The sequence below is a fragment of the Papilio xuthus genome, unplaced genomic scaffold (genome assembly GCF_000836235.2).
Source record: "Papilio xuthus unplaced genomic scaffold, Pxut_1.1 DF828177.1, whole genome shotgun sequence".
NCBI lineage: Eukaryota > Metazoa > Arthropoda > Insecta > Lepidoptera > Papilionidae > Papilio > Papilio xuthus.
This window is the reverse complement of record NW_013530472.1, coordinates 2,225,372-2,250,090: the sequence shown is the minus strand read 5'-3', so window position 1 is coordinate 2,250,090 and position 24,719 is coordinate 2,225,372. Positions and strand designations below refer to the sequence as shown.

The 24,719-nt window shown below is 32.2% G+C and overlaps 1 protein-coding gene across 2 annotated transcripts in view; it reads right to left on the bottom strand.

Moving 5' to 3' along the window:
* Ae2 (anion exchange protein Ae2) overlaps positions 1-23,916 on the bottom strand; it is a 45,569-nt gene extending 21,653 nt beyond the window's left edge. The window contains exon 1 of one of the 2 annotated variants that reach the window (XM_013306785.1): positions 23,770-23,916. In XM_013306785.1, the coding sequence (XP_013162239.1) occupies positions 23,770-23,817 (48 nt within the window). In that variant the 5' untranslated portion in view covers positions 23,818-23,916. The remainder of the gene's footprint in view (positions 1-23,769) is intronic. The other variant, XM_013306786.1, reaches the window with a different exon arrangement.
* Positions 23,917-24,719: the final 803 nt, after the last annotated feature.

Sequence of the window (24,719 nt, the reverse complement as noted above, 5' to 3'; positions counted from 1 at the left end):
TTAAATTAATTTACATAATTATAAATGTAAAAGTTTTAATTGATGGATGGATGCTTATTACGACATAAATACAGACCTACTGAATAGATTTGGATGAAATCAAATGATTAAATACTTCAGATTAAATATAATAAAGCATCGACTACTAGTAACATACCATCATCTCCCTGTCGTTATACTAATTATGGTGGGTCGTCGCACCAGGTTATCATCCTCTAGATCAAACTATCTTTCAGATCCATCTATCGCTCCCGTCTTGATCAAGTAACTTTTTACAATTCATCCATCTTTGCTATTATATCGACACTTACTGCTTTATCCTTGATTTAAAATGGGTAACTCAAAATAAACGAATAGAAAATAGTTATAGATTTTTTTTCATTGTTATGTAAACGCTACAGTATGTTATTACTGATTGATTATGGACTCCGTATGTAGAACAACTTATGTAACTGTCGCCACTTGGTTACGACGTTCAAGTTTGAAGCTCAGGAATTATTAATACAATCAGACACGCCTAGCCACGACACGATTCGGCCCTTTAAGCTATCGTCATAATACTATGTTTAGTAAAAATTTACAATGCTACATACAATTTGTTTTAATATTTAATTTTGTAATGTTGGTTGTAGGATTTTTATTTATAGATAAGTAATAGCCTTATAAGTATTTTTTTGTTTTTTTTTAATTTTAAAACATAACGAAAATTAAAATAATGCCTACGTAGGCCAACGAGGACAATCCGTTCTAGAAATAAAAAAAGTTGGTCACGAAAACAATAAAATCACAGGTGTTATCTGAGACGATAGCAGTGATAAGCCCAGGGTTGCCATCTTGCCATCCTTTTTCATTTAGCTTGACATGTTTTGCATTTGCAAAGGGTACAATTTCTTCAAACCTCTAATGCCTCTGGCACTAACCCGTGAAAGTGTACCGTACCAAATTTTGATATAACATGCATAAATTTAATTAAAGTCTCGAAAGCAAATAATAAAATGACTAATAATATTTTCGAAACTTTTTATAAGAAAATAGACAAATGGACGGCGGGACACCAGAGTAACTGCAGATGCGTTGCTGGCCTTTGAGGACCTTGTATGCTCGCTTCTAGAAGGACAATAACTTTTCATGTCTTTTGCGCTACTCTACGTTTTGGTGCCGGTTCGCTTTCGCATGGATCGATTCACAGCGAAATGTATAAAAGCATCACAATCCATTCATTAAATATTGAAAACGTAATGAAAACTCGAGTCGACTCACATTTTTACCTTCAACGTAAATAATATAGAATATTAATAATATGAAGCACTAACGACCAAATTCTTAAAGTACGGTCAGCAAAACAAAACATTGTAATGTCCTACTAGCGATGTCAGTGCAAAACAATTTTGTATGATTAAAAACACATTAAAGACAAAAAGTGATTAAATAAGAAAAACAACTAAAAAGTAGTACATTTCTTTTAAGTTTAATGTTTGTGTATTTATATTAAACTACATAAAAAGCATAAATATAATTAACATATCTGTCTGTCCCAATCGGTCATAAAAATCCATGAAAAAGATAGTACATGATTAAGTAAAAACATATAAGTAAATTAATTATTCCGGAATTCATGCTTCCACTCTTAAAATAATAAAAGAGAATAATATAAAACAAGTCAAGTTTATGCTAACAAATTAATTAAGAAGACTTTTGAATAACAAAAAACACAAAACACAACTATACATTCGGATTTTACCCTTAAAATAGCCAAGTTCTTTCTTCAATTAATTATTTAGATGCATGTTGCGAAATGATATCGCAGAAAATCTGGGTCATGACAATTTTCATTGATTAGTATACGTTTGATAAATAAATAATTTTTACACAATTATTATTTCTATAGGGGAATAAATTAACTTGCTATCGGTATAACGTTAATCGAATTGGAGCTGCTAATGTCATTATCTGTCCTAACCGTGTTTACCCGAAGCCGCCTTCTTGTATCATCGAGTACACAAATTGTGACAGTAAAACTAGCAAATATGACAACATAATGACTTCAAAGTAAACACAAAATTAAACATCATTGTTTACAAAGGTCACTCATGGGGATTTAATGAAAAACATTTAATGAAACCAAATTTATGTACGCGATTGTACAACTTAATGAATTTCCGTTCGGGAACGGCGCATTGTGTACACAATGGTACACGTGAGCACGAAAGTGATCAGTTTTAATAATCTCACGGACGCTGTAAAACCTAGCGCTATTTTCAATGAAATGATTTTATTTGCATTCGGGAGCACTCGGCTTGTTTACAGGTATATTGAGATGTTATTGAAAAGCTTTCATTAGCAATTATAATATTGTTAATTATTATTCGCATTAAAAAAAACTTTCCTTTTCTTTCCTACAGGTAAAAACGTTATTATTTTTTATGAGTATTTCGGCAATAGAAGCCTACACTTATCACCCTAGGCCTTTTTTATTTATATTTTATTGCACATAACAATATATTAATAAAATGTAACTACAAAAATGGTTACAAAAATTAAGGTAAATATCGAGATACAAACTGTACTATCTTTTAAATTGAACCAAGTTACACATTCTTGTGTAATTTCATTAAGACTGTTTTATTAGTTTCCAAGTTAATCGAGGGATTACATCGTGTTACGAGATTCTTACACATATGTGGTATAGACGTATGCACATAAATACTGGAAACTCGTAGCATGTCCGGAGATAGAAGGTCTAATTAGAGATTGAAACAAGATTTCTGTGGAAGTGTTAAGTCCGAGTGTAGGTCAGGGTCGGAGGAAAGTTACAAACATCGGATAGTTTAATGAAGGTTCTCGTTAAGTAATTAAAGATTATTTTTAAATTCGCACCTAAATTTTAAATTTTACTACTCGTATTCGCGAATTAATAATAATACAATTTTATACACTGGCTGTCGCCCGCGACTCCGTCCGCGCGGGATTAAAAAATCTATTGGTCGCAGCGTAATGTTATATAGCCTAAAGCCTTCCTCTATAAATAGACTATCCAACAAAAAAAGAATTTTTCAAATCAGACCAGTAGTTCCTGAGATTAGCGTGTTTAAACAAACAAACTCTTCCGCTTTATAATATTAGTATAGATGCGAAATTTTGTATGGATGGATGCATATTTTTAGAAGGTATCTTCTAACGAATTTCGGTGAAATTTGACATAGATATAGAACAGTCTGAAAGAGCATATATTTTACAAAGGTTTTTTTCATTACGCACAGAAGTCGCGGGCAAAAGCTAGTGATATATAAAAAATTAATATTAGATATAATAATAATTAATAAGAAAATTGGGACAATTAAACAATCAATAAATCAAGTTATAGTTAATTTTAACTGTAATAAAATTTAACTGTTTACAGTTCTACAGTAATAAACACATCTTTAAGTTAAAATAAAAAATGTATAATATAACCGTAAATATAATTTTAATAAATACTAAGGGTTCTTTGCTGAATATTTTGAAAGGATTTTTAAAAGCATTTAATATGAATGGTGATACGAGGTTAAGGAACCTATGCAAGTTTTAAAATCTCTTTTAAATATAATGAGTTCGTTGACCGAAATCCATCCATCTGCCCACGCATACTTTTCAATGTGCCTATTGAAATTCGCAGCCCTATTTAAAGTATAGTCGAGATTAAGGAAACCAGACAAAAGATGAAAATAATCGTTAAGGCTGCGGTTAGGAACGACGTGGTCGGAGGTCAGGGTCGGACGATACTTACCACAGACAAAATTCTGACGCTTAGAATAATAACAAAGTGAAATAGAATAACTTACGATAGCCCGCCAATTATTTACATAAAGTTCACTATTTTTTTTATTGTCATTAAATTAATTTAATTTCAATACTGTATATTTATTATAAAAAAACTAAAATTATTTTTAGACATAGTGACATAATTTTATATGATTGGTTATATGCAAGGTCGAATCAACTTTCTATAATTAATTTAATTATTTCTTACCATAATCATAATTCTACTTTTATATATATTTTCAGGTATCACAAAAAATATTGAGCCGATTTAAATGTTAAAGACGCGGATGTGAACGTGCAAGGAAATCTGATATACGGTAACCGCGAGAGATTGCATCCGAATGTGCAGTGCGTTGCGAAGTTTTAGTTCATAAGGTCGGGATGTCGGGGAGAGACTGGCGGGAAAGGTACGGCAGAGGCGCGCGCGTCCGCTGCCCGCCTGCATGCCGCGCGCGCCCCGACACCACTGTTGCTTGTATCGCCGCTACACGCTTGCCACACGCGCCACACCGTCCTAAGGATAGTACCCACACGAACTTTACAATCTCGGATATTTATTTCCAGTTTTAGCGTAAGGTTGCAAACTTACAAACGATGAACTGCATTCGCTAATTTAGTGTAGGGACCACTGACCATAAAAATAGACAAATGAGGGGAGAAAGTGCAAATTTCCCCTTCAAGAACGTCTCGCGCCACTCACAACTTCCTCTTCCCACGCTTTCTTGAAAAAGTGCTAGAATTTAAAATTCAAAATTAAGAAAAGAAGATGGCGAAGGACAGGTGGCGCGGCGTCGGCGTTCTCTTTTGTCAGATGCCAAGACCCACTTTAATTACTTGCGCTACGCTATTTCATTGTCTACAATATTTTTAATTGCGTCAAGTAGTTTTTCGGGTACACCATCAGAATAAAACAAACACTTGTCCTATTTTAATAAGAATCATGTGGTCACCGCGGTACTACCGGATTCCAGCCACCCGTCCCCTCAACGCTTTAGGTTTTACGTCACAAGAGCCCCGTTGGAACTGCGATCCGCGCTTTTTTTGCGATATGCAAAGTGGCAGAATATGCCTTGAAATTCGATTACTACACATTTTATTTTGTTTGATATTTTGTTATTCAATAACCACTTTGTTTTAGTTTTAGTAAGAGTACTACGGTAAATTGGATTTGGAGCTTTTAGCGCACTTTGCTTAAAGCTTTGTCAAGCTCATTTTGCAGAGAGATTAATGCTAGTTTCACAGGCAGACAGTGAGACAGAATAATAGGATGAAGCAGTACTGTTATTTGAGGATACACCGAGACCGATCAGTAGTGTTTTACGGCATTTGTGTAAACAATACCTATGCTTTGTCGACTGTTCTACCTACGTGAAAAACTAGTAATACAGATTGTTTCGGATCCGAATCTCTGTGCGAGATGTCAGTGCATCCGGGTTAGGTAAGCAAAGGTCAGCAGAATTCAATTCATATTGTTAGTTGCTATTTCCTTTGTAATGATTTTAGTTTACTGAATACTGTGTTACAAAATTATAAGGAATGTTTTAAAGTATTATGTAGGTCATGCCGAATTATTAATGATAGACAAACATTTTAAAAACTAAAAAGTGGCCATAAAGAACAGTATATTAATTACATTTTATTTAACCCTATCATCGTATTAAATTAACATCAACATAAATCATGATTATTCTAATATGATTATGCCCAAGCTTCCGAAATTCGATCTTAACTAATAAATAACAAATGGCGTATGTACCACAAACCACATTGACGTTCATCATATGAATTACCGGCGGTCAAAGGGTTAAAACACGCGTTTAACTAAAAAATATCTAATCTGTATTTTTTGGGATAATAACTTCTCTTATAGACTGTTAGTTAAGTAGTTCTTTAGTGGAGATTTATCATTCTAAACCGATACTTAGGGACTTCTTCAGAGACATAAACGTTAACACTTTAACAGTTCAGTAGCAGTATGTACTTTAAGTTCAGTAGCTAATAAGAAAACTATCTTTACAATATATCAAACCTTTTTAGATAAATTATAATCTTTTTTGATGTACTTAACAGAGATAAATTTTCCTTTTGTACTGAACGGCCGTGTCCCGACAGACACTGTACAGACCATTTTGTAAAGCCATACATCTTTTCAAACGTAATACCTTGATAGAATTGTGCACAATTTCATACAAATATGAACTAAAGCCGGATAATACCTACATTGTACTCTGCCGTGTAAGTTCTTTGGTCAAAACTACTTTGCTTTGGCAATGCTCGGAGAATGGTTAAATGCTCTCTGTACATCGTATTAGAAGTAACGTGATTCGCGGAACTTATACCGACATGGGTGAAGAGTTATATAATGTTTAAATGACAATGGATGAATACTCAAGGGCGACATTGTTTTTTTTGTTATAGTAAATGGTGGCAACTAATCAAGCGGTCGGGATTTCTTTGTTTCTTGTTTTTTTTTTATTTATAGAATTTTTGTATACTTTTGAGTAGTAATATGTAACAACTAGCTGTCGCCCGCGACTCCGTCCGCGCGTAATAAAAACAAACTTATTACGAGTAAGTAGCCTAGGTGTTCTTCCAGACTATGTTCTACGTCTGTGCCAAATTTCAAAGAGATTCATGCAGTTGTTCCGAAAATACCTTCAAACAAACATACATCCATCCAACTAAACAGTGGCATTTATAATATTAGTAAAAGAAAATAAGAAGTAACATAAAGAATAATACAGTATTACAGATTTTATTTTGAAATCGATTCATTAGAAGCAATTCAAAGATATATAGATGAATATTATTCCAGTTAACGATTCAATTCAACTCGTGTCCGGAGCGCTTCAGCAACATCCATATTGTGATTGTCTTCCAGCCTTATGATTGTGATTGCAATGGTTTTATTTGCATTATTCCAATGTGTATAAGGTTTTAAAACAAAGGAACTAAAAACTCTGTCTGTGTAATCCAATAGTTTTATATACAGTATAAACTGTTTAAAAATTGTCATTTGGATTGTAAAAAAACACATCAAACCATAGGTTTCCATTATCAAAACATTTGTAAAAACAACCCGGTTTTCCGGCCGTGGAAAACCATGGTCAAAATATTTTGGTACAAACCTATTCATTGTATAAAGGTCTAACAATTAATTATAATATTTTAAATTATTTTTTAAATCAAACGTTTAATTATCTATCATAATTTTTTCATCTAAAAACTTTAACGCTCTGTGATAGAAATGGAAAAATTTCGTTCAGGATTAATTTAAAACTGATTTAGCTTTTTATCGAGATATTAATTCTAACGGATTTCGTTTCAATCAATATACATTACGGAAGGATTAGCGATCGCTTGAAGCTTTGCTCTTTCTATTTATCCAACATTATTGAATCTTATAGCTTGTCCGTACTATCGAAATTAATATTTGATTAAATTAAATACATGTTATCCTTCTCCTTTCCATTACCTACATGTTTTGTAAGAGCCTCTTTAATTTTCACTGGCGCGACAACAAAAATGGCTGCAAATCGGCGAGAGACGCTACTATGTACCATGACCTTGTATCAAATATTATTTAATTTGTTCCAGAGTTACTGATTGTTGCTGAACTATGTCGGTGAACGACAAAAAAATCAATATACGTCAGTTATTAGACAAAATTCGTATAAACCCGTGAAGACGTGCCTATGCCCAGATATGCTAAATTTATATATAGGTAAGAGTACAAAACTGCCTTTACTTCAAATTCAATGAGATTTCCGATAATTGCAATTACTGAACTGGCTGGTTTTTTTCTAAAAACGTTTTGGTTTTTGATATTTCCTACACATCAAATTTCAAAGGATCATGAGATTTTACGTTAAATTCGTCTTTTTAAATAACGAATTCCGTATTTTGCGAATCAAGCTACATACAGTATTTCAATGGATTTCACGAAACCTGTAAATTAAACATACTACAGTCAGACTGCGATTTCATTCTCTTTGATAAAACAGGGATTTTTTCCAGGAAACTTGTCACAAAGCTGTTGCTGGACACCGAGCCCGTAATTGCGTATCCCGTGTCACAGCTTCATGTTTTTCTTTTTTGTTCTTTTTTACGTATTAATATATGTCAGAAAGATATAGTTTTTATTATGGACATTTGTTATTTTATAACTTAAATCTTACTAATATTATAAATGCGAAAGTTTAGATGGATGGATAGATCAATCGATGGATGTTTGTTACAAGGTATCTACGGATCGGCTCAACATTGTCTGGAAGAACACAGGCTACTTTAAGTTTTCTTTAATTTTGCGAGGGCGATGGCTAGTAATGATATAAAAAAAACTAACAAAACAAACAAAAACAATATTAATATAACTATCAGGATATTTTAATTATACGCATTGCTGTCGAGTTATTTTTTTTTTAAACGCGATTCGATATAAAAAGGATATCTAAGCAACCTCGCGACAACAACGAGTTGACGAACCTGTTAGAACTGCTTGTGGCAAGGTTTACAGCTAACGCACACTAATATCTTACTAATATTATAAATGCAAAAGTTTAGATGTACGTATCGAAAGATGTATGCTATGGGTATGTCCAGAATGAATCAACGACTCTCGATGAAATTTGGCAAGGCAAGGTTGTACAACATAGTATACTATTTTTTTTTTAATTCCCCGCAGAAAGTCGCAGGCGACTCCTCGTAGCGTACATTTATTACGTTCATTCTTAAGGTATATCAATACTCAGGTCCAGTTACTCCGTTACTAATGTTATTAATTTCCTAAGTAAATGCAACCGTGTCCTGAACTGGGCGTATTTATATAACTTCAACACTTGTTTAATATATGGAAAGTTTCATACGAACCTATACTCTATAACTAAACACGTCGACTGGACTACAATACACAATTAAACAGATTTTTTTATTTCGATTTCTCACAGAAAAGTATCTTTTATCCGTATAATTAAAAATTGATTCCTATTTTTGTACTTTGGCTGTTCATATTCAAACTCTAACCACAACAACATATCGGAACAAAATAAATATACAGCAAAAGTGCGAAGTGTTAGTCGTAACTCTGCAAATGTTTGTCCAACAATCTGAACATTTGACATGAATGTTTGAATAAAGTTGACAGAACATATCACCTACCAACGCGACCGCAACACATCGCTTGCGGGAAAACATATATAAAAAAATATGCAATCAAACTTCCAATTAATATCTCAATTTCATTTTTATATTGAACAAGAAGAGAGAAATAAGTATAGATAGATGGATTATGTGATAAGGGATATGTGTAAGGAGTCAATTCAATATTACATCGGCTTTTAGTATGCAAAAGTATTAAATACTAGTAACAAACAAAGCAATTAAAAATATTAAGAGCAATAACTCCAAGATTCTTTACGAAAATAAACAGACTGAGAAATTGTATAAATATTGATTCGTTTCCAATGAATAAGCCACTTTGTAATATATATAGAAAGCAGAAATGCTTGGAAAACATCTTGAAACCCACACACACTTTACATGTTTCTCCCTAACAAGCCGCTTAAATTTTAGTATGAATTTAAATATAGATGTTTACAGACTTTAATATAAGAGAGAAAAACTCAAACACTTTGCACTGAAATTTATCTTAGTAAATTTTATAAAACCCCGTCTAGACTATCATTCAAAGTCAAAGGTAAGTTGAGAATTTCTTAAATAAACTGAAACAAACAAACTAATAGAACACCATGTTACATATAATTTGAAATATTAAAAGACACGTTCCATGATATAAAGTACTTTGTACAATTAAGACAACTTAGTTTTGTCAGATTATCTTTATAAGTATGTGTGAGTACAGTTAAATTCTAGACTACCTTAATCTAGTTCTAGACACAGCTAAACACACCTGTTTAATTAATGCTCATATGTAGCTGTAATTGATTTAACCGTGAACTATTAACTATACATATAATATAACTGTGACTGCTGTAACTGCATGAGTTCATTAAATAAACATATTTCTTATCCTACTACCTTTATATTCGTCAACAGAATATTTTAAAAAAAAACTTTCATTATTTAGTAAGTAAAGATAAGTATCGCAGGTAAAGATTCTCAAACCTTTTTTATTTCATAAACCTTTTCCCAAAACCTAACAGGTATTGGTCGATCCCCATGCTACGTTTCTTCTTCAATTAGTAAATCCTTAATTATATTTCAAGCATTTTATTGCGGTTCTTCCGTAGACCCCGAGACCTACCTAGACAATGAAAGAGATGGCGTAATGTCATAATAGTGTATTAAGTTTATTACTAAGACAAATCGATCGATTCTATTCGATTGATGTTTTACATCATAAAATAAAATTTAAAAAAAAACTGAAAATAAACTCTTGGAAACTAAAAGTGTGCCCTTCACTTTAACGGGGTTTATAAGAGGACAGGGAAGGTCCTTTCTCTTCTGTTCAATCGTTTAGATAACACGAAAACGCTTACAAGAGCGAGTGCTCGCTAACGGTTCTAAATATATTATACCTGATACTAATTATTTCGAGAGTTGTTGACCTTTACATGGCATTAATTTTGCCGTGCGTTACAAATTATTTAATGACTGAACCGCTACTTCGTCAGTGAGAAATAAAAAAACGAGCATCCTATGCGCTATTCCACGCTTTAATCTATCTCTATTCCAAATTTTATTCAGATCTCTCAATCCGTTCATAAGTTATGGGATAATAAACACCCATACATAATATTTGTGTGTGCCGCCTTAAAGAATTGCTCCATTCATGTTTACTTCTTGACTTGATTCCTTTATCAGACTTGTACAAAATATATTTTTTTCAATCCTCAAACACGTTCATTAATTGTATTTATTATTAGATACCTTTATTAATTATAATTAAAGCTACTAATTAAAATAGCTCTTAATATCATCCATATAAGAACTATTTCAAACGCATATTGAATAATATCATGTGCATTCACGTCATGATTGGCCGATGTTGTGGTCGACGCATCGTATACAAAACACCACGTGCTTCCCGGCTCGACTCGAGTAGCGGTTATTATTATCTCGAGCGAAATCCGGCCAGCGATAATGCAGCGGGGTGTGAGGCGACACTTTTCTAAGGTCAGGGACGCGCGCGGTCGATACCGCCCTCCTTACTAGGGTTGTCAACTTTATAATATTGTAAATATTTAATTGTAAAGTTTTTAAAAACATTAAACATTTATTTGAATCTAATCTCGTAATTTAAATCAGACGCACTTCTTGTTAATAGTTTGAGTTGAAATTTAGACACAAATTTACTCATGATACTCTAATATAAAGTGTAAACATTTTTTTTTACTCAAGTTCTATATTTAGTTGGTTATAATAATCTATGGAAAAAGCTTTAAACATATGTGTATTTTAACTCTGGAGATGTATCTTTGAGGCGTACTCATAGATATTATGACGATAACTACTCTTACAAATTTTTAAATAATTTTATCTCAGAAACGGTAGCTCGTAGGAAAAATGTATAATACCAAAAGATTTTTTATAGATAATTTTGTGATCTACAATTTTTGTTTGAAGTATTTTTATGATAAACAAACTATTTTTTTCCCTTTGACCTTGAATAAAAAAATCATACCGAGTAAAGATGGGAAACTTTCAAATTTTATTTAAAATTATATTTTAAACTATTTCACCAGATTTCAACTTTTTGTAAACTAATGTAAATTGGAATGTCTTAAATTGACCGGACTAAAAATTGTTAATAATTTAAAACTTACCCCTTTCCTCATGAACGCTTAGAGGCTTGTATGGAACACTAGATGCGCGTGTGCAAGTCGCACTAGACCGGTTTATTTTTTATATTATTAGATGACAAATGTACATACGGCCACCTGTATTCGCCGAAATTGCGAACTGACTGCCCAATTTGCAATTGCAGATGCGTTGCCTACCTTTAATCAACGGAGGAGGGGACGCACAGAAATAGAATTTTTCCGCGTCCTCCACCAAATCCACTTGCCCTTCACATCATTTCCTAATACAGATAGGGTAAGGAAATGTAGATTAAAATTAGGCCTACGGCACGCACACTCATCAGACGAATTGCCGTATTCCTTCTTGGTCGGGATGTGGTTTCTCCCACAGACAAATAATAATATGATCGTATTATATTATAAGTAATGCTAAATTTTTGGGCATTACAATATTCAGTGTAAGTGCCAACCCTGACTTAACACCTCTAACTCTTCGCCCCCCTATCGTCCACTCGAAATGCAATCCGCTCTTGCTAATCGACATGATTGCCACCAACAACTTCATTGAGCTGCAACCAGTGTATTGGACAATGGTCGTTATTATTATGTACATACATACATAAATACATTGAATTCCGGTCGTTATAGAGATAAAAGCGGTAACTTTGTAAAGTGGAGTACTGATTGGTAGTTAAGAGAGTTAGTTGCACATCGTGAATAACACTTCCTTTTGTATCTTTATGTTTATCTCGATATGACAAAGTTTAAATATGGTTACAAAACATAATATATTTTGTAAACAATATTATATTATGTTATAATGTGTAATCATTTACATAATATTCAAATGAGACAATACTTTTTTCATTTTTTTATAACAGAAGGGGGCAAATTATCAGCGGTTACACTAAGGTGTTCAACCACGCCAATGGACATTAGCAATACCAGAGGAACCGCAGATGCGTTGCTGGCCTTTGAGATGGTGATTTGTTGGTTGATTTTTAGTTATAGTCTTTTTATAGTGAAATGTGTGCTTATGTATTTTCATCGGTTGTTAAATAATTATTAAATTGATAATAACAACAATAAATGAAAAGGTTAAAATTCATGAAAGTAAAAAGACAGGTAAAAGAGAAAGAAATTACTTATCGTGCTTTATATCGACACAATTTCATTGTATGAAAAATCATCTAAATATAACACGAGCTAAAATCGAATTTGTATTAGAAAACAATTGGCAATGTTCTCACACGAAACTTGGCAATTGGCATACCAGACATAAGTCGGCAATTTGTTGGAAAAAAACGTGCTCCGCGTAACACCCTAGACAAAATCACTGCTCGAGTCTATTACAAGAGTTTTGCGTAGACATTACGTCATCGAATGTTGTAATTAACGTAATATTTATAACTCGGACTATGTACTGTTATATATAGATGTTATATTTCGTATATACACTACGTATGTGCGAACTTAATCACATGACATATGACAAGGTATGAAAAGGTTATTACTTATATTCTATACACTTCTTACTAATAATATTAATGCTAATATTTAGGTAGTGTATGGATGTTTGAAAGTATGTCCAACGTCTACATGGACCTCACTGATTGGCATAGATGTAGAACAGTCTACTCGAACACTTAGAAAATTAAGTTTATTTAACTCTGGATAGACAGAGTCGCGGACAACACTTGGTGGGAAATAAACAATACGTTTGTAAGATCTTCTGCTGATCGAGTTTTTGTCTACAATTAACTTCTAATATAAAGGAAATTGATTTTATATTATTAGCAATACCTAAGTGTAAATTAAGATTAATCTTTTAACTTAAAAAATACATTTACATACACGTGACTTAATCATTAATAACTTTGCATCAACAATGTGTTTTATTGTTTTTAAAAAGTAAGCAACATAAATTTTAATTTTCAGTCACGATCATAATCCCAATGTTTAAAAGTAATATATATCTCCTCAGTAACATTGTTATCTTATTTATCTCTTAAAAAACGTGAACTTAGTAAAAAAATAACCGTCTAATATTAATTTACAATAATATTTTTTCATGTATTAATTATATTTTCATCGGAAATAAAGACGTGCTTTAAATTGCAGATCAATGGGTCAACAGGACGAGAACCCGTGTTTCAAAAATAAACCTAAACTAAAGGTAACACGCAGAATGTTTTAAGTTGTCGCTGGAAAAACTCTATAATCTACTGGTATAGTCTCATAAGGACGTAATGGCATTTGTAACATATGTGAATTAACTATATTGCCCTTTTCATAATATAGAAATTCCATAAAAATTCATAAGTTGAAAACCAATGCTTGGTTGTTGTAAAATAGACGACTTTCGGAAGAAATTAGGGATTTTTTTTCACTGGTAACCCTTAAAACTTGTAAGTGCCACCAGGTCAACCAAATGTTTAAGACAATTCGTGTATGACATTCTTAAGTCATGACGGAAATTAAATATTTAACTAATGTCATGTTTAACTTTTGTATATCTAACGTCTACTATCTAAAAACTAAATAAACAAAAGAGTTACAATATATTGCTCAGCTGGAATCCGAGACATTTTTTATAGCGTCCTATACATTTGGACATGGTATTAGGGGTCACTCGCACATATTAGTTTTATAATTTAACTATAGGTCGACCGCGACTTTGTCAGCGCAGAACTTAGAAAAAAAAGGCGGCTAAAATATTCTCGCACACACGAGCATTTTTATTTCGATTATTATTACATTAAAATACGAGTCATTAAATTACTCTGTCTTATTAATTTTAGTGGACAAGTAGATACCCGTGTAATTGCACAATATGCAATTAAATAAAATGTATTAAACTACAATTAAATGTGCATATTCAACACTTGAGATATTTGAAAGATGATTCAGGCCGATTTAAAAGATACGGAAAACAAAAGGTATTCAATTGTAGCCCGACCACCGATAACGGAGGACTTAAACGACTTTATTAATGTTGCAATATATGTATAGTTTGAGTTTATTGTTATCAAAATGTTTATAATGATTAGGAGTATTGGAAAACTTAAATATGAGCAATTGTTTTGATTCTGCCAAATCATAAATGGTAATATTGATGTAACAAGATGACGGTGGAAATCCAGCGATTATTTACTGAATTTCGAAAGGGAATTTTCCCAAACATGTACGTCTTTATGAATTGGCAATCATCGAAAAATAAACATTTGCCGTTTGACAGATGCGGTTATATTTTGGCACGCGGATGTTTGCTTGCAATCTCAAGAAGTATATTTCCTCTGATGTTAAGCGTTCAAGGGCAAGATATTGTACAGTAATTAGTACGAGCAAATCAAAGAAACACACATATTACATACACACTTAGTTGGCATTCTTAAACAATCTTTACCAAGCAGCTCGGAGCTTCAACCATGCTGGCCTAGCGCGGGTAGGTTGACACACACACATATTTTGAGTTTCTTCGGAGATATGTGCAGGTTACATCACGATAATTTTCTTTACCTTATGAATTCGGATTAAAAAACCTACTGGAAAATGATGGGGATCGAACCTGGAACTATAGGATTACAATACAGTTCGGTCAAGCGTTAGCAACTGCGCCACCGAGGCTCTTAAGAGCAACAAGTGAAGTTTACTATTTCTGGCTCGTGGCCAATTTAACCTTTTTAGTGCTAAGCCTTTTAAAACACGATAAAACTAGATCGCATTAACCATTAATAATATAAACAATCATGTTGCTATACAGTTACATTATGATCAATAATAGACGTTGCGGTCGGACGCACGGCAGATACAGACACTGAACATCGACACTCGGTTGAATTCCAATCGTGTGGTCACGTGGACATTGCCTAACCTACTTCCGCGTCAAAACATTCATATAAAAACTTATTCATATACAGATTCATTAAAAAAAATAGAGACATAACAAAATATAGTGCCGACATTTTTCCATACCTTAGAAAATCTAATTTATTAAAACCCTGCATTTGGTACTCTTCTGCCTGACGTGCAATTAAAACGAACACCTAATTTATTACATAGCGTAGTAAACACTATGGTCGCAGAGAGCAATGTACCATATCATTTAAAGTGCAATACAAATGTAATAGCGCCCCATGCGTATCTGCCGTTATCAAGGTTTTAAAGAGGAAAATGAAATTAAAACCAGCTCAGCATTGACACCATTTAAAAAAGTCGTTATCTGCACACAACGCTAATAACAACTTTGATATACTTTTTCGATTCAAGTTTTATAAAACACACTTGACGACGCGAGGTGGCCTTTTTGTTTCTGTAGAATAAATTAAATTGAACGGACCTTGGTTACCAATAAATATGAAATTCGTGTCGATCTTACGCGCGTAAAGTTTATATCGAGTACCTACGAAAACAAAAAAGGTTTTTTTTTGCTGAAAAAATTTTCCATGTCCACTAATTCATCCATATCAAACTAACTAAACATAGTTATTATAGTAAGTAACCTTTGGGTTTTCAGTACTTAGGCTAACCAAATACGTAAGATGTTCCAATAATATACACTTTTACGTTCACCAATTTTAATTTTAAAACACTACTTCGCAATTTACGCAGCTATCGAACTGTCTATAAGAAAGATATGAAAAAAACTCATTAAAGTTATAGTAAATTAACTCATTTAATGTATAATGTCGTTACGGCTCAGTGAGCTGAGAGAATTACCTCAGTATTGAGGGTATAGAGACGACCTGCGCCTGACCTCAACGTCAAAAACCAATAATCTAGTTACGTGCAATATTAACTTGATTTCCTAAGCGCGCCAGACCGGATGGGAAATCTTTGCATGGAACCTGCACGTTGGAAAATTCATTAAAAAGAAATTAAAACGCTCGCAGCGAAGTATTGGACAGGTGAGACTACAAAACGTGCTCTAACGACTCCTACCAATTAAGACCTATACGTTGTTTTTTAATGGACAGGCATCCATATCATTTATCGTTGTGATTTAGAACGGATTTTTGGACTATACGGTAAATTATTTTGTTATGTAACTCAAATAACAATGTATGTTTCATTTACATTTATAAAAAGTTAATAAGGTGTTCCATGAAAGCTATTTATAAAACATAAACCTTGCATTATTTATATAACGGATTTTTTATGAAATTACTTTTATTTTTTTTAGAAACTGTCAGATGAGCACAGCCGCTGTGACCACTTTTTTTTTCTAATGACCCATTCGCCAGCTGGCTGGCTCTTTGGAGGTCGAACCTTTAAATTAAAGCTTGTATAAAGTAAAGAAGCAAAGTTGCAAAGCTTTCGAATATAGTGAAGCGATAAAAGTAGTGTATGTGAACTAACGTTAGAAAACGCTCAAAGACGCTTAAAAGGGTATACTAAACATTAAAGTACTGGCTGGAATCATGTCAAAGAAATGGAATGGATTGGATTAAAAATTAATAAAAAATTAGAACATACTATTTAAAAAGTAAAAATTGTATTGCATGTTAGTATATCTGGCAGTTTATAGATAAAAAAATATATATTTATAAATTATTTTATAATTTGAATTTACAATTAGCGTGTATTTTAAATCATTTCATTTCATTTAACCAAGACTAGTCATTATATCGAACTGGAAAAAAAGAAATCAGTGATCCTACGGCCCAGCTCTTATAAAAAAAAACTTGTTGCATGACACATGTCTTTGTGGATATATACTTGAGTGTATATGTACGTGTAGATTACATAAGCGAATGACGTCACCTGGGTTATTTTACAACAATGAAAAGGAGTTTTTCACCTCGATTTATTTTGTCATTAGTGTTCTTGTTGCTCACAATTCATCATCGTTTGAGTAGAGGACGACAATCATTTAACTAACTTCTATAACTTATTTTCTTTACAAATGTAATACGCATTGATTTATTAACTTTAAACTTCAAAACGAATTGTTTGAAGTGTTTGCGGTAAAAAATATTGTCATTTTGATGTGTAGTTACGTTTATTTTATTGTTAACTCTTATTTTCGCGTTATATTATTACCATTTAAATAGCCATAAATTAAGATAACAAGATTAATAGTTACATTATTAGTCTTAGTAATAAATGTGGAGTCTGTCTTACATTTTCCTTCTGTTTCCACTATCGTATGGTCTATACAAAACTTAAAAAACAAATTAAACTTTTGATTATTAATATTTTGCCCGAATTTTTATGATTTTTTATTTGTAATCAAATTTGTATATAGTATTCATGAATTAATATATGAAATAAATTATATGAAATTGGGTCATCACGCCATAAATATTTCGCGTAAAATTAATTATACTCGGAAATTTAATACAATACAAGCAATTCAGAGAAATATTCACTTTTTGCTTTGTAAAAAGTGAAAAATATAAATAAAAGCAGCACGTGCTAAAAATAACATCATCGATCAGACTTTATCAATCACAGAAAATGACATTCGATCCTATACATTTTATACTTTGACTAAAGAGAATAGGACTAGTCAATGTGTCGCTGTTTTAAAACATTCTGCCACTTTTCGCGGGAATAAGGTAAAGATGACGATAATAATATTAAATGTCATTAAGCCCGCATATAGAAAAATCTACACACTTACACACAGAAAGCGCAGGAACAAGCAACTTTAAAACTTATTGTTCGTTTTTATTTGGCGGAGGGAAATGCGCTTGGCATGGCCCATCTCTTAAAAGTCAATGTCTTCGTAGTTCCGCCGCCATATCTAAAGTTTTGACACAATGTAATCACTCAATTTATCCACTTAAAATCTTCCTATTCTAATGTTATTGTATTTGTTGATTTGTTGTCACTGATAAGTGATCTATAAGCCTCTTATCTTTTTATCAATCGAGATAGAAAGGACAATATTACGCGCCAATAGACTTAACATTAATAATATAGACAGTGCAGCAAAAGATTGTGAGTTCGAATTCAACCTTTATAGAGGACAATCTAGGCATAAATCTAAGGTAATTTAAGTACTCATCAAGTAGTCAGTCTTTTTAAATAAATTAAAAAAAAACAATATTGATTTTAATTCATCATTTCCCTACCCTTAACATGGCGCGGGCCCAATACGTTCGTCTCTGAAATTTAACATGTACTATGCAGTTTCAATTATTTTATTTTAAAATAATGTCGTCCTTGACTTTGTCAGCGCAAAATTAAAAAAGTAGCATATAGTACAGCACACATCTTTTAGAAAAGTCCGGCCAAAACGTCACAACCATTTCGGAGATTACCTAGAACAAGCTCGGCTTGCGGTCAGACAAAAAATGTTTAATTTGTTTTTTTTTGCTATAGGTAAAGCAAAAACAACACCTTACACGAAATATGATTTTTTTTCGACGTCACATACAATTTCATTATCTGTTTCGATTAATTATAGAATATCTTGCAGAGTTTTGAATTATAAATGTTTAGAGGGCGCTGTTGACAGATTATTTATTCAGAGGATTACAAATCGATATCGATTAGAAAATTAATATTTTTAAATTCAAAAAATTATCGGAATTGACCTTGTTTACTTCCTATTATTGTATTTTAAAGGGTTTGAGATTATTATGTGTAAGTATTTACTTAAAACAATTATAGGGGGTGATTAAGCAAAAGCGAGATGTGTAGAGTCGAGTTGTTTTTCAAAGAGTTTGCATATGTGAAGTGATAATAAATGTTGGCTAATTGTGTGACCAACATTGTGTGTAACCCCAATATCTTAAAAACTAACTTTGCTTGGGGTTACGTTCAGCAGCTGTTATATCCGAAGGCCATACGGAAAGACTCTATTTTTCGACGACGTCCTTAGTTTTAAAAGAAAACTCGTCTACTTCATATTATAGTCTTACCCTTTGAAATATTTGTTCAACACTGACTGAAAAGATCTTAATTTATTAATAAAAACTAAAAAGATGATAACGTTGAAACAAACTCCGTTTATCGTTTTTGGTAGCCAAGTTTTAAGTACACCCTTTATAATTATTGAACTTCAATATAAAATATACTTCAATTATTACGCAAAAGTTATTTTATTATTATAAATTTTAACAGTAAAGTGTATTCTATTTTGATTTAATATTTTAAATCACTATTTTTAATTATAATGTTTCGTGAATAACAATAGAAATTTGTAGTTTTAAATTGAAAATTTTAACTGTAGAATTCATCGAATTTGAAACGCTTCAAATCTAATATACGTAGTTGCATACAAAGCTCTGCAAATAGCCTCTGTGAATCGGAACTCAAGGGAGGTAAATAAAAGAGAAATGTTTCAATACTAGTTTAAGTAACATTGAGGCAAAAGGAATAGATATAACCTATTTATTGGATAACACATCATCTAATTTTACCTTATGATTCTTTTATTGAAATCTCAAACACAATATTAATCCATTTGACGTTTTTTAACTGATATATAAAGGTGCGTTTCCACCAATTTCAATGCTTGCATTTTTCCGATATTCCTACGGAACCGAGTGTCGGACATAGACGGAGACAAAGACTGAGCTACGACTCGTTGTGACACGTCAATAAAATTACGCATTGTGAAACGCGGCATTAGTCACAATTAAAAAAACAGTGATGAACCAGAGATTAAAATATTGTACGTGATCATTAAGAGATTAAATTTAGTTACTACGATAAGATTGTTCAGATGATATCGGATAACACAATACAATAACGTTGTGGATGGAAGCATGAATGAGCCGAGCTAACCCTTTGACATACGATATATCAGGGCACAATCTCGTCGGGAGTAATTAATAGACCGACTGTAACATACGATTAAGATCTATGCATCACAATATTAAACCTCACACTTCTTAATTTGTTGTTATTGGTTTATTGTTCATTTTTTATTTTACATTTTTATCCATACAACCCCAAAACACTTAGCACAATATGTTCTATGTCTACTATATAGATTGTTAATCTCACTTCTTGTTAATAGTATAATTGCGAATGTTTGCATGGATGGATGTTTGTTTGAAGTTATCTCCAGATCGGTTCAACAGATATCAATGAAATTTGGCATAGATGTGAAACATAGTTTGGAAGAACAAATTGGCTAATAATTAAGTTAATTTAATTCCACGCGGATGGAGTTGAGTTCGACATTTAGTATGGAAATATTTGACTTACAAGCAAGACATTCAACTAAATGTGATAAATGTTTTAAATACTTTTATTTTGCTAAGAATCAAACCTATTTCCCTAATCATACTACTCTATCTTATGCCACGAGGTCGCAGGGATTTCATTTTATCAAGAAACGCATTACACAACTAGATTAATCGATAATAAAATCTTATCTGATTTAAAAAAAAAAAACAAACCACAAAATCCCTTATCATAAACAAGGAATTGTCCATCAAATATACTTCCGGTTAATAAATATTTACTGAAACCAGTTGAAACTGACAAAACTTTTGACGATTAAATCCTTCATGGCTGTCTAGCGTAGATAACGAAACACGGGTACAAAAAAATGACATCGCCTAAGACAAAATATTATAATAATCTCACAACAAACATTTCTAAAAATACGTCGTGACGGATACCAAACAACTTTGAATATAAATTAGTGATGGCAGTAGTGTAGTAATGTAACGCCAGAGCACACTCACCGTTAAAACTATGCTATGCTATGACAAATTTTCGACTTAATTGGTCCGGATGAATTGGGTAATAAATAAATGTCGACTGTACTGTACTGTACTGTACATGTATGCACACCGCAGGGCTAGTACGCTATTGATTCAGTTATTCAATTTATCGTAGTTCACAAGATTGAAAACAGTTATACGAATTGAAAAATATGAATCGAAAGCTAGCATACAATAGAATATTTTATATCGATATATTTTGCGATACATTCTTGATAAATGTCAACATTATTTTATTGTTTGCTATGCAATTAATTAGTTTGTAAATGTACAACATATACCATTCCTCTTCACTTGAATAATCATTACTGACAACATCGATATAATATTTGTACATAATTATTGGCAGTGGCAACCCACGGTAAAATATAAATACTTAATTTGTTGTTCCGTTATTCTGTATATCTTTAGGATTGTGATGAGTTTATCGAATAAGACTGAGTATAATTTAAGAAAGTACTGGCCTAACTATTTTTTACTTATCGTTTTAAAACCAAATAAAAAACATAAAGAAGCAAGTCGTTAAAACCAACATCTTTTAAGGATTAAGAGTTTAATAAAAAGAGTCGATTCAAGATACAAGTCCATTGATAGCTTACTTTGACGCTGGTAGACCGTGTTTTTTATTTATCTTGCAACATAAAGGTTAATAAGATGCTAGTACTAAATGATTGTTTATTACTATCATTATAAATTGCTTTATACGATCGTCCAATTGATTGGTGTCAACAACATGTGATACTTAAAGAATTGCAACACAATCAACTGTATTGATTATTTTTGACTAGAGCAATTTGGAGATATACACGAATAGATCGGTTGCTACGTCAATATATTCAATTTTGTACAGTAAGTTTGTAAGTTTGTACAGTAGTAAATTCTATACAGCCGTCCTGGAGAAACCTACTAGTAAACATTCATATAAATATTCGCATTTATAATACTAGTAAGATGTGATTTACAACGATCTCACAGAACGTAGTGGTACTCGTAAATTTTATTCTTGTACAAAAACTCAAGAACCCAAATTGCCATATGATTGTAACTGTGGATTATCCTTAGTATCGCCCTTTACATTTCCTTAGAAAAAATTATGTGACACTGCAATCAAAACCCGAGACGCAAATTATAGCTCCAACATTTCCATTCCTCTTTTAAAATTATTATCCTACTTAGAACCTTACACCAGAAAATGTTAATGATAAAAATATGTTCAATGCTATTGTTAAAATAAGTTCTCAGAAAAATAAATTCTATATCAAGAGCAAACTAAGAAATTCATTAGAGGCACTTATGTGCCCACGTAACATAAAGTGCTTTGAAGATATTGAAGAAAAATAACACAACATCAACCCACGCGTAAACACTTCAGTTAGAAAAAGAAAGCTTAAAATGTAAAAATAACCAATCAGAAAATAATAGTATTTATTTATATCGCCAATCTATGATTATGTAAAAATTCATCATCGTGCGCTTCACAACCCCACATCATGTTCATCATGTTAATCAGTGTACGGGTAAAAATAACCAAATAAAAAAGTCAATTTTGTGTGAGTGGCTGATTAACACGTACGCGTCAGTCATGTTATATTGTAGTAAGTTAAATGCAAAGATTTAGAATACCCAATTTATATTGTTTTAAATCTCCCATAAAATGTGGCATCAAATCAGAAAGTGCATGCAATGCGTCATATTGTGACGTCATAGCTATAGAATAGATTTTTTTTTCATTTTAGATAGGCCAGTACCCGTGGTTTTCTGGGACCAAAATCCCACTTTAAAATATGTTATTTTATTAAGTAATAAGTAATATTTATTTTTAACCTTCACGGGGATATAGAGATTATTTATAAAAATTATTTCTTCCGTAGGTCCACACTTTAAGGGATTGACAAATAGCGATTTATCCGATGGAGGTCATTGCCTCCATTATTCTTATTTGAAACGCAAAGTAACTGTAACATTGATGTAACTATCTTTTGTTTCCAAAATAGCATTCCATCGATCAATTAGAAAAGTTTTTATTAAACCAGTGCGCTCAACATGTCCGAGAGACGTAGATGCATCATAGTATATGAATCATTAGTCAGAAAAACTATAAAGTAAAAAAATACGCAGATTTAAAATTTAAACGCATACACTACAAACTAAATAAACTGAAATTCTACGTATTTACAAATTATCATTGAATAATTGTGATATTTACCTATAAAGAGTTATTGTGGAATTATTGGAACATTATTCTACTGAAAAGCATATTGTTTCAAAAATTAAATCCCTACAGAGTGTTAAAATCATTCACCATGTTTTCAAATGGAAATACTGTTAAAACACTATTGGAAATGAATTATAAATACGAAATCGAACGCTCAAAATCACGTAACTATGAGAATTAAATAACAAAAAGAATTACTTTGTTCAACAATGTCTACCTGGAACAGTCCACGAAATAAATTAACTATACTACGAAGCTAAATAACGTTTTTCTAAATTACCACTTTTTATATGAACTGACATACCTGGGGTGAGAAGCCCAAAAACGATAGTTTTCTTTTGCCGCTACTCATTTCGTGTTCGCGTTCGTCTCAACGTGCGATATAAAAACACGTCGCACACACAAGCATTCGCGTCGATTGCGGCCGCCAGACTGAACGACTGAACGTTACGCACAGGCTCCACCGCGCGCCCGACGCACGCGCATCCCGCGCCTAAGCCCTTAACCACTCACCTGCAGAATAAACAAAAGTTTACGACCTGCCATCATTTTATATTTTTTTTATTAAATAATTTATGAAAATACATTTAGAAAATTACCAAATTTTATTTCATCCGTTAGAAATGTTTTTAAATGATTTTTAAATAGAAAAGTTAATTATTTAACAGTGAAACTAAAATTCAATCCAATGCATTTTGAATTTCCAAAAACAAAACATGTTTATTTCAATATTTTTTCGATATAGGCATCAACGTGATATGAAAAATGTTAAAAAAAAATTAATTCGTGTCCTTTGCAAAGCTAAATCTATCGGTAAAACAATATTTGGATGCCTACACTAGGACTTTAGTGAGTTAACTTATCGCCGTTTTCTTCGGAATTTCGATATTCAAATAATAGAACAAAAAAAACTGTCAACATCACTGACTGGAAAAATCCAGTTCTGCGCCGCGACTCTGTCCGCTTGGAATTAAAAAAAATCTTAATTAGTAGCTTATGTGTTCTTCCAGATTATGTTCTAACTAAAGGTCTAAAGTGTTGCTGCAAATTGGTATGTAAATATATTTTTCCTTTAACCAAAAATATTGAAAATTAATGCAAACATTTTAAATAACAATAAATATGAAATTCCCCCTCAGTTTCGCGATACTTTTTACATTTTATACCTACCCAATTGGCAGGTTAAAATAACAAAACGAATTCTCCCCGCACAGTACAACCTAACCGAAATGAAATGTATTTAAATCAAAATTC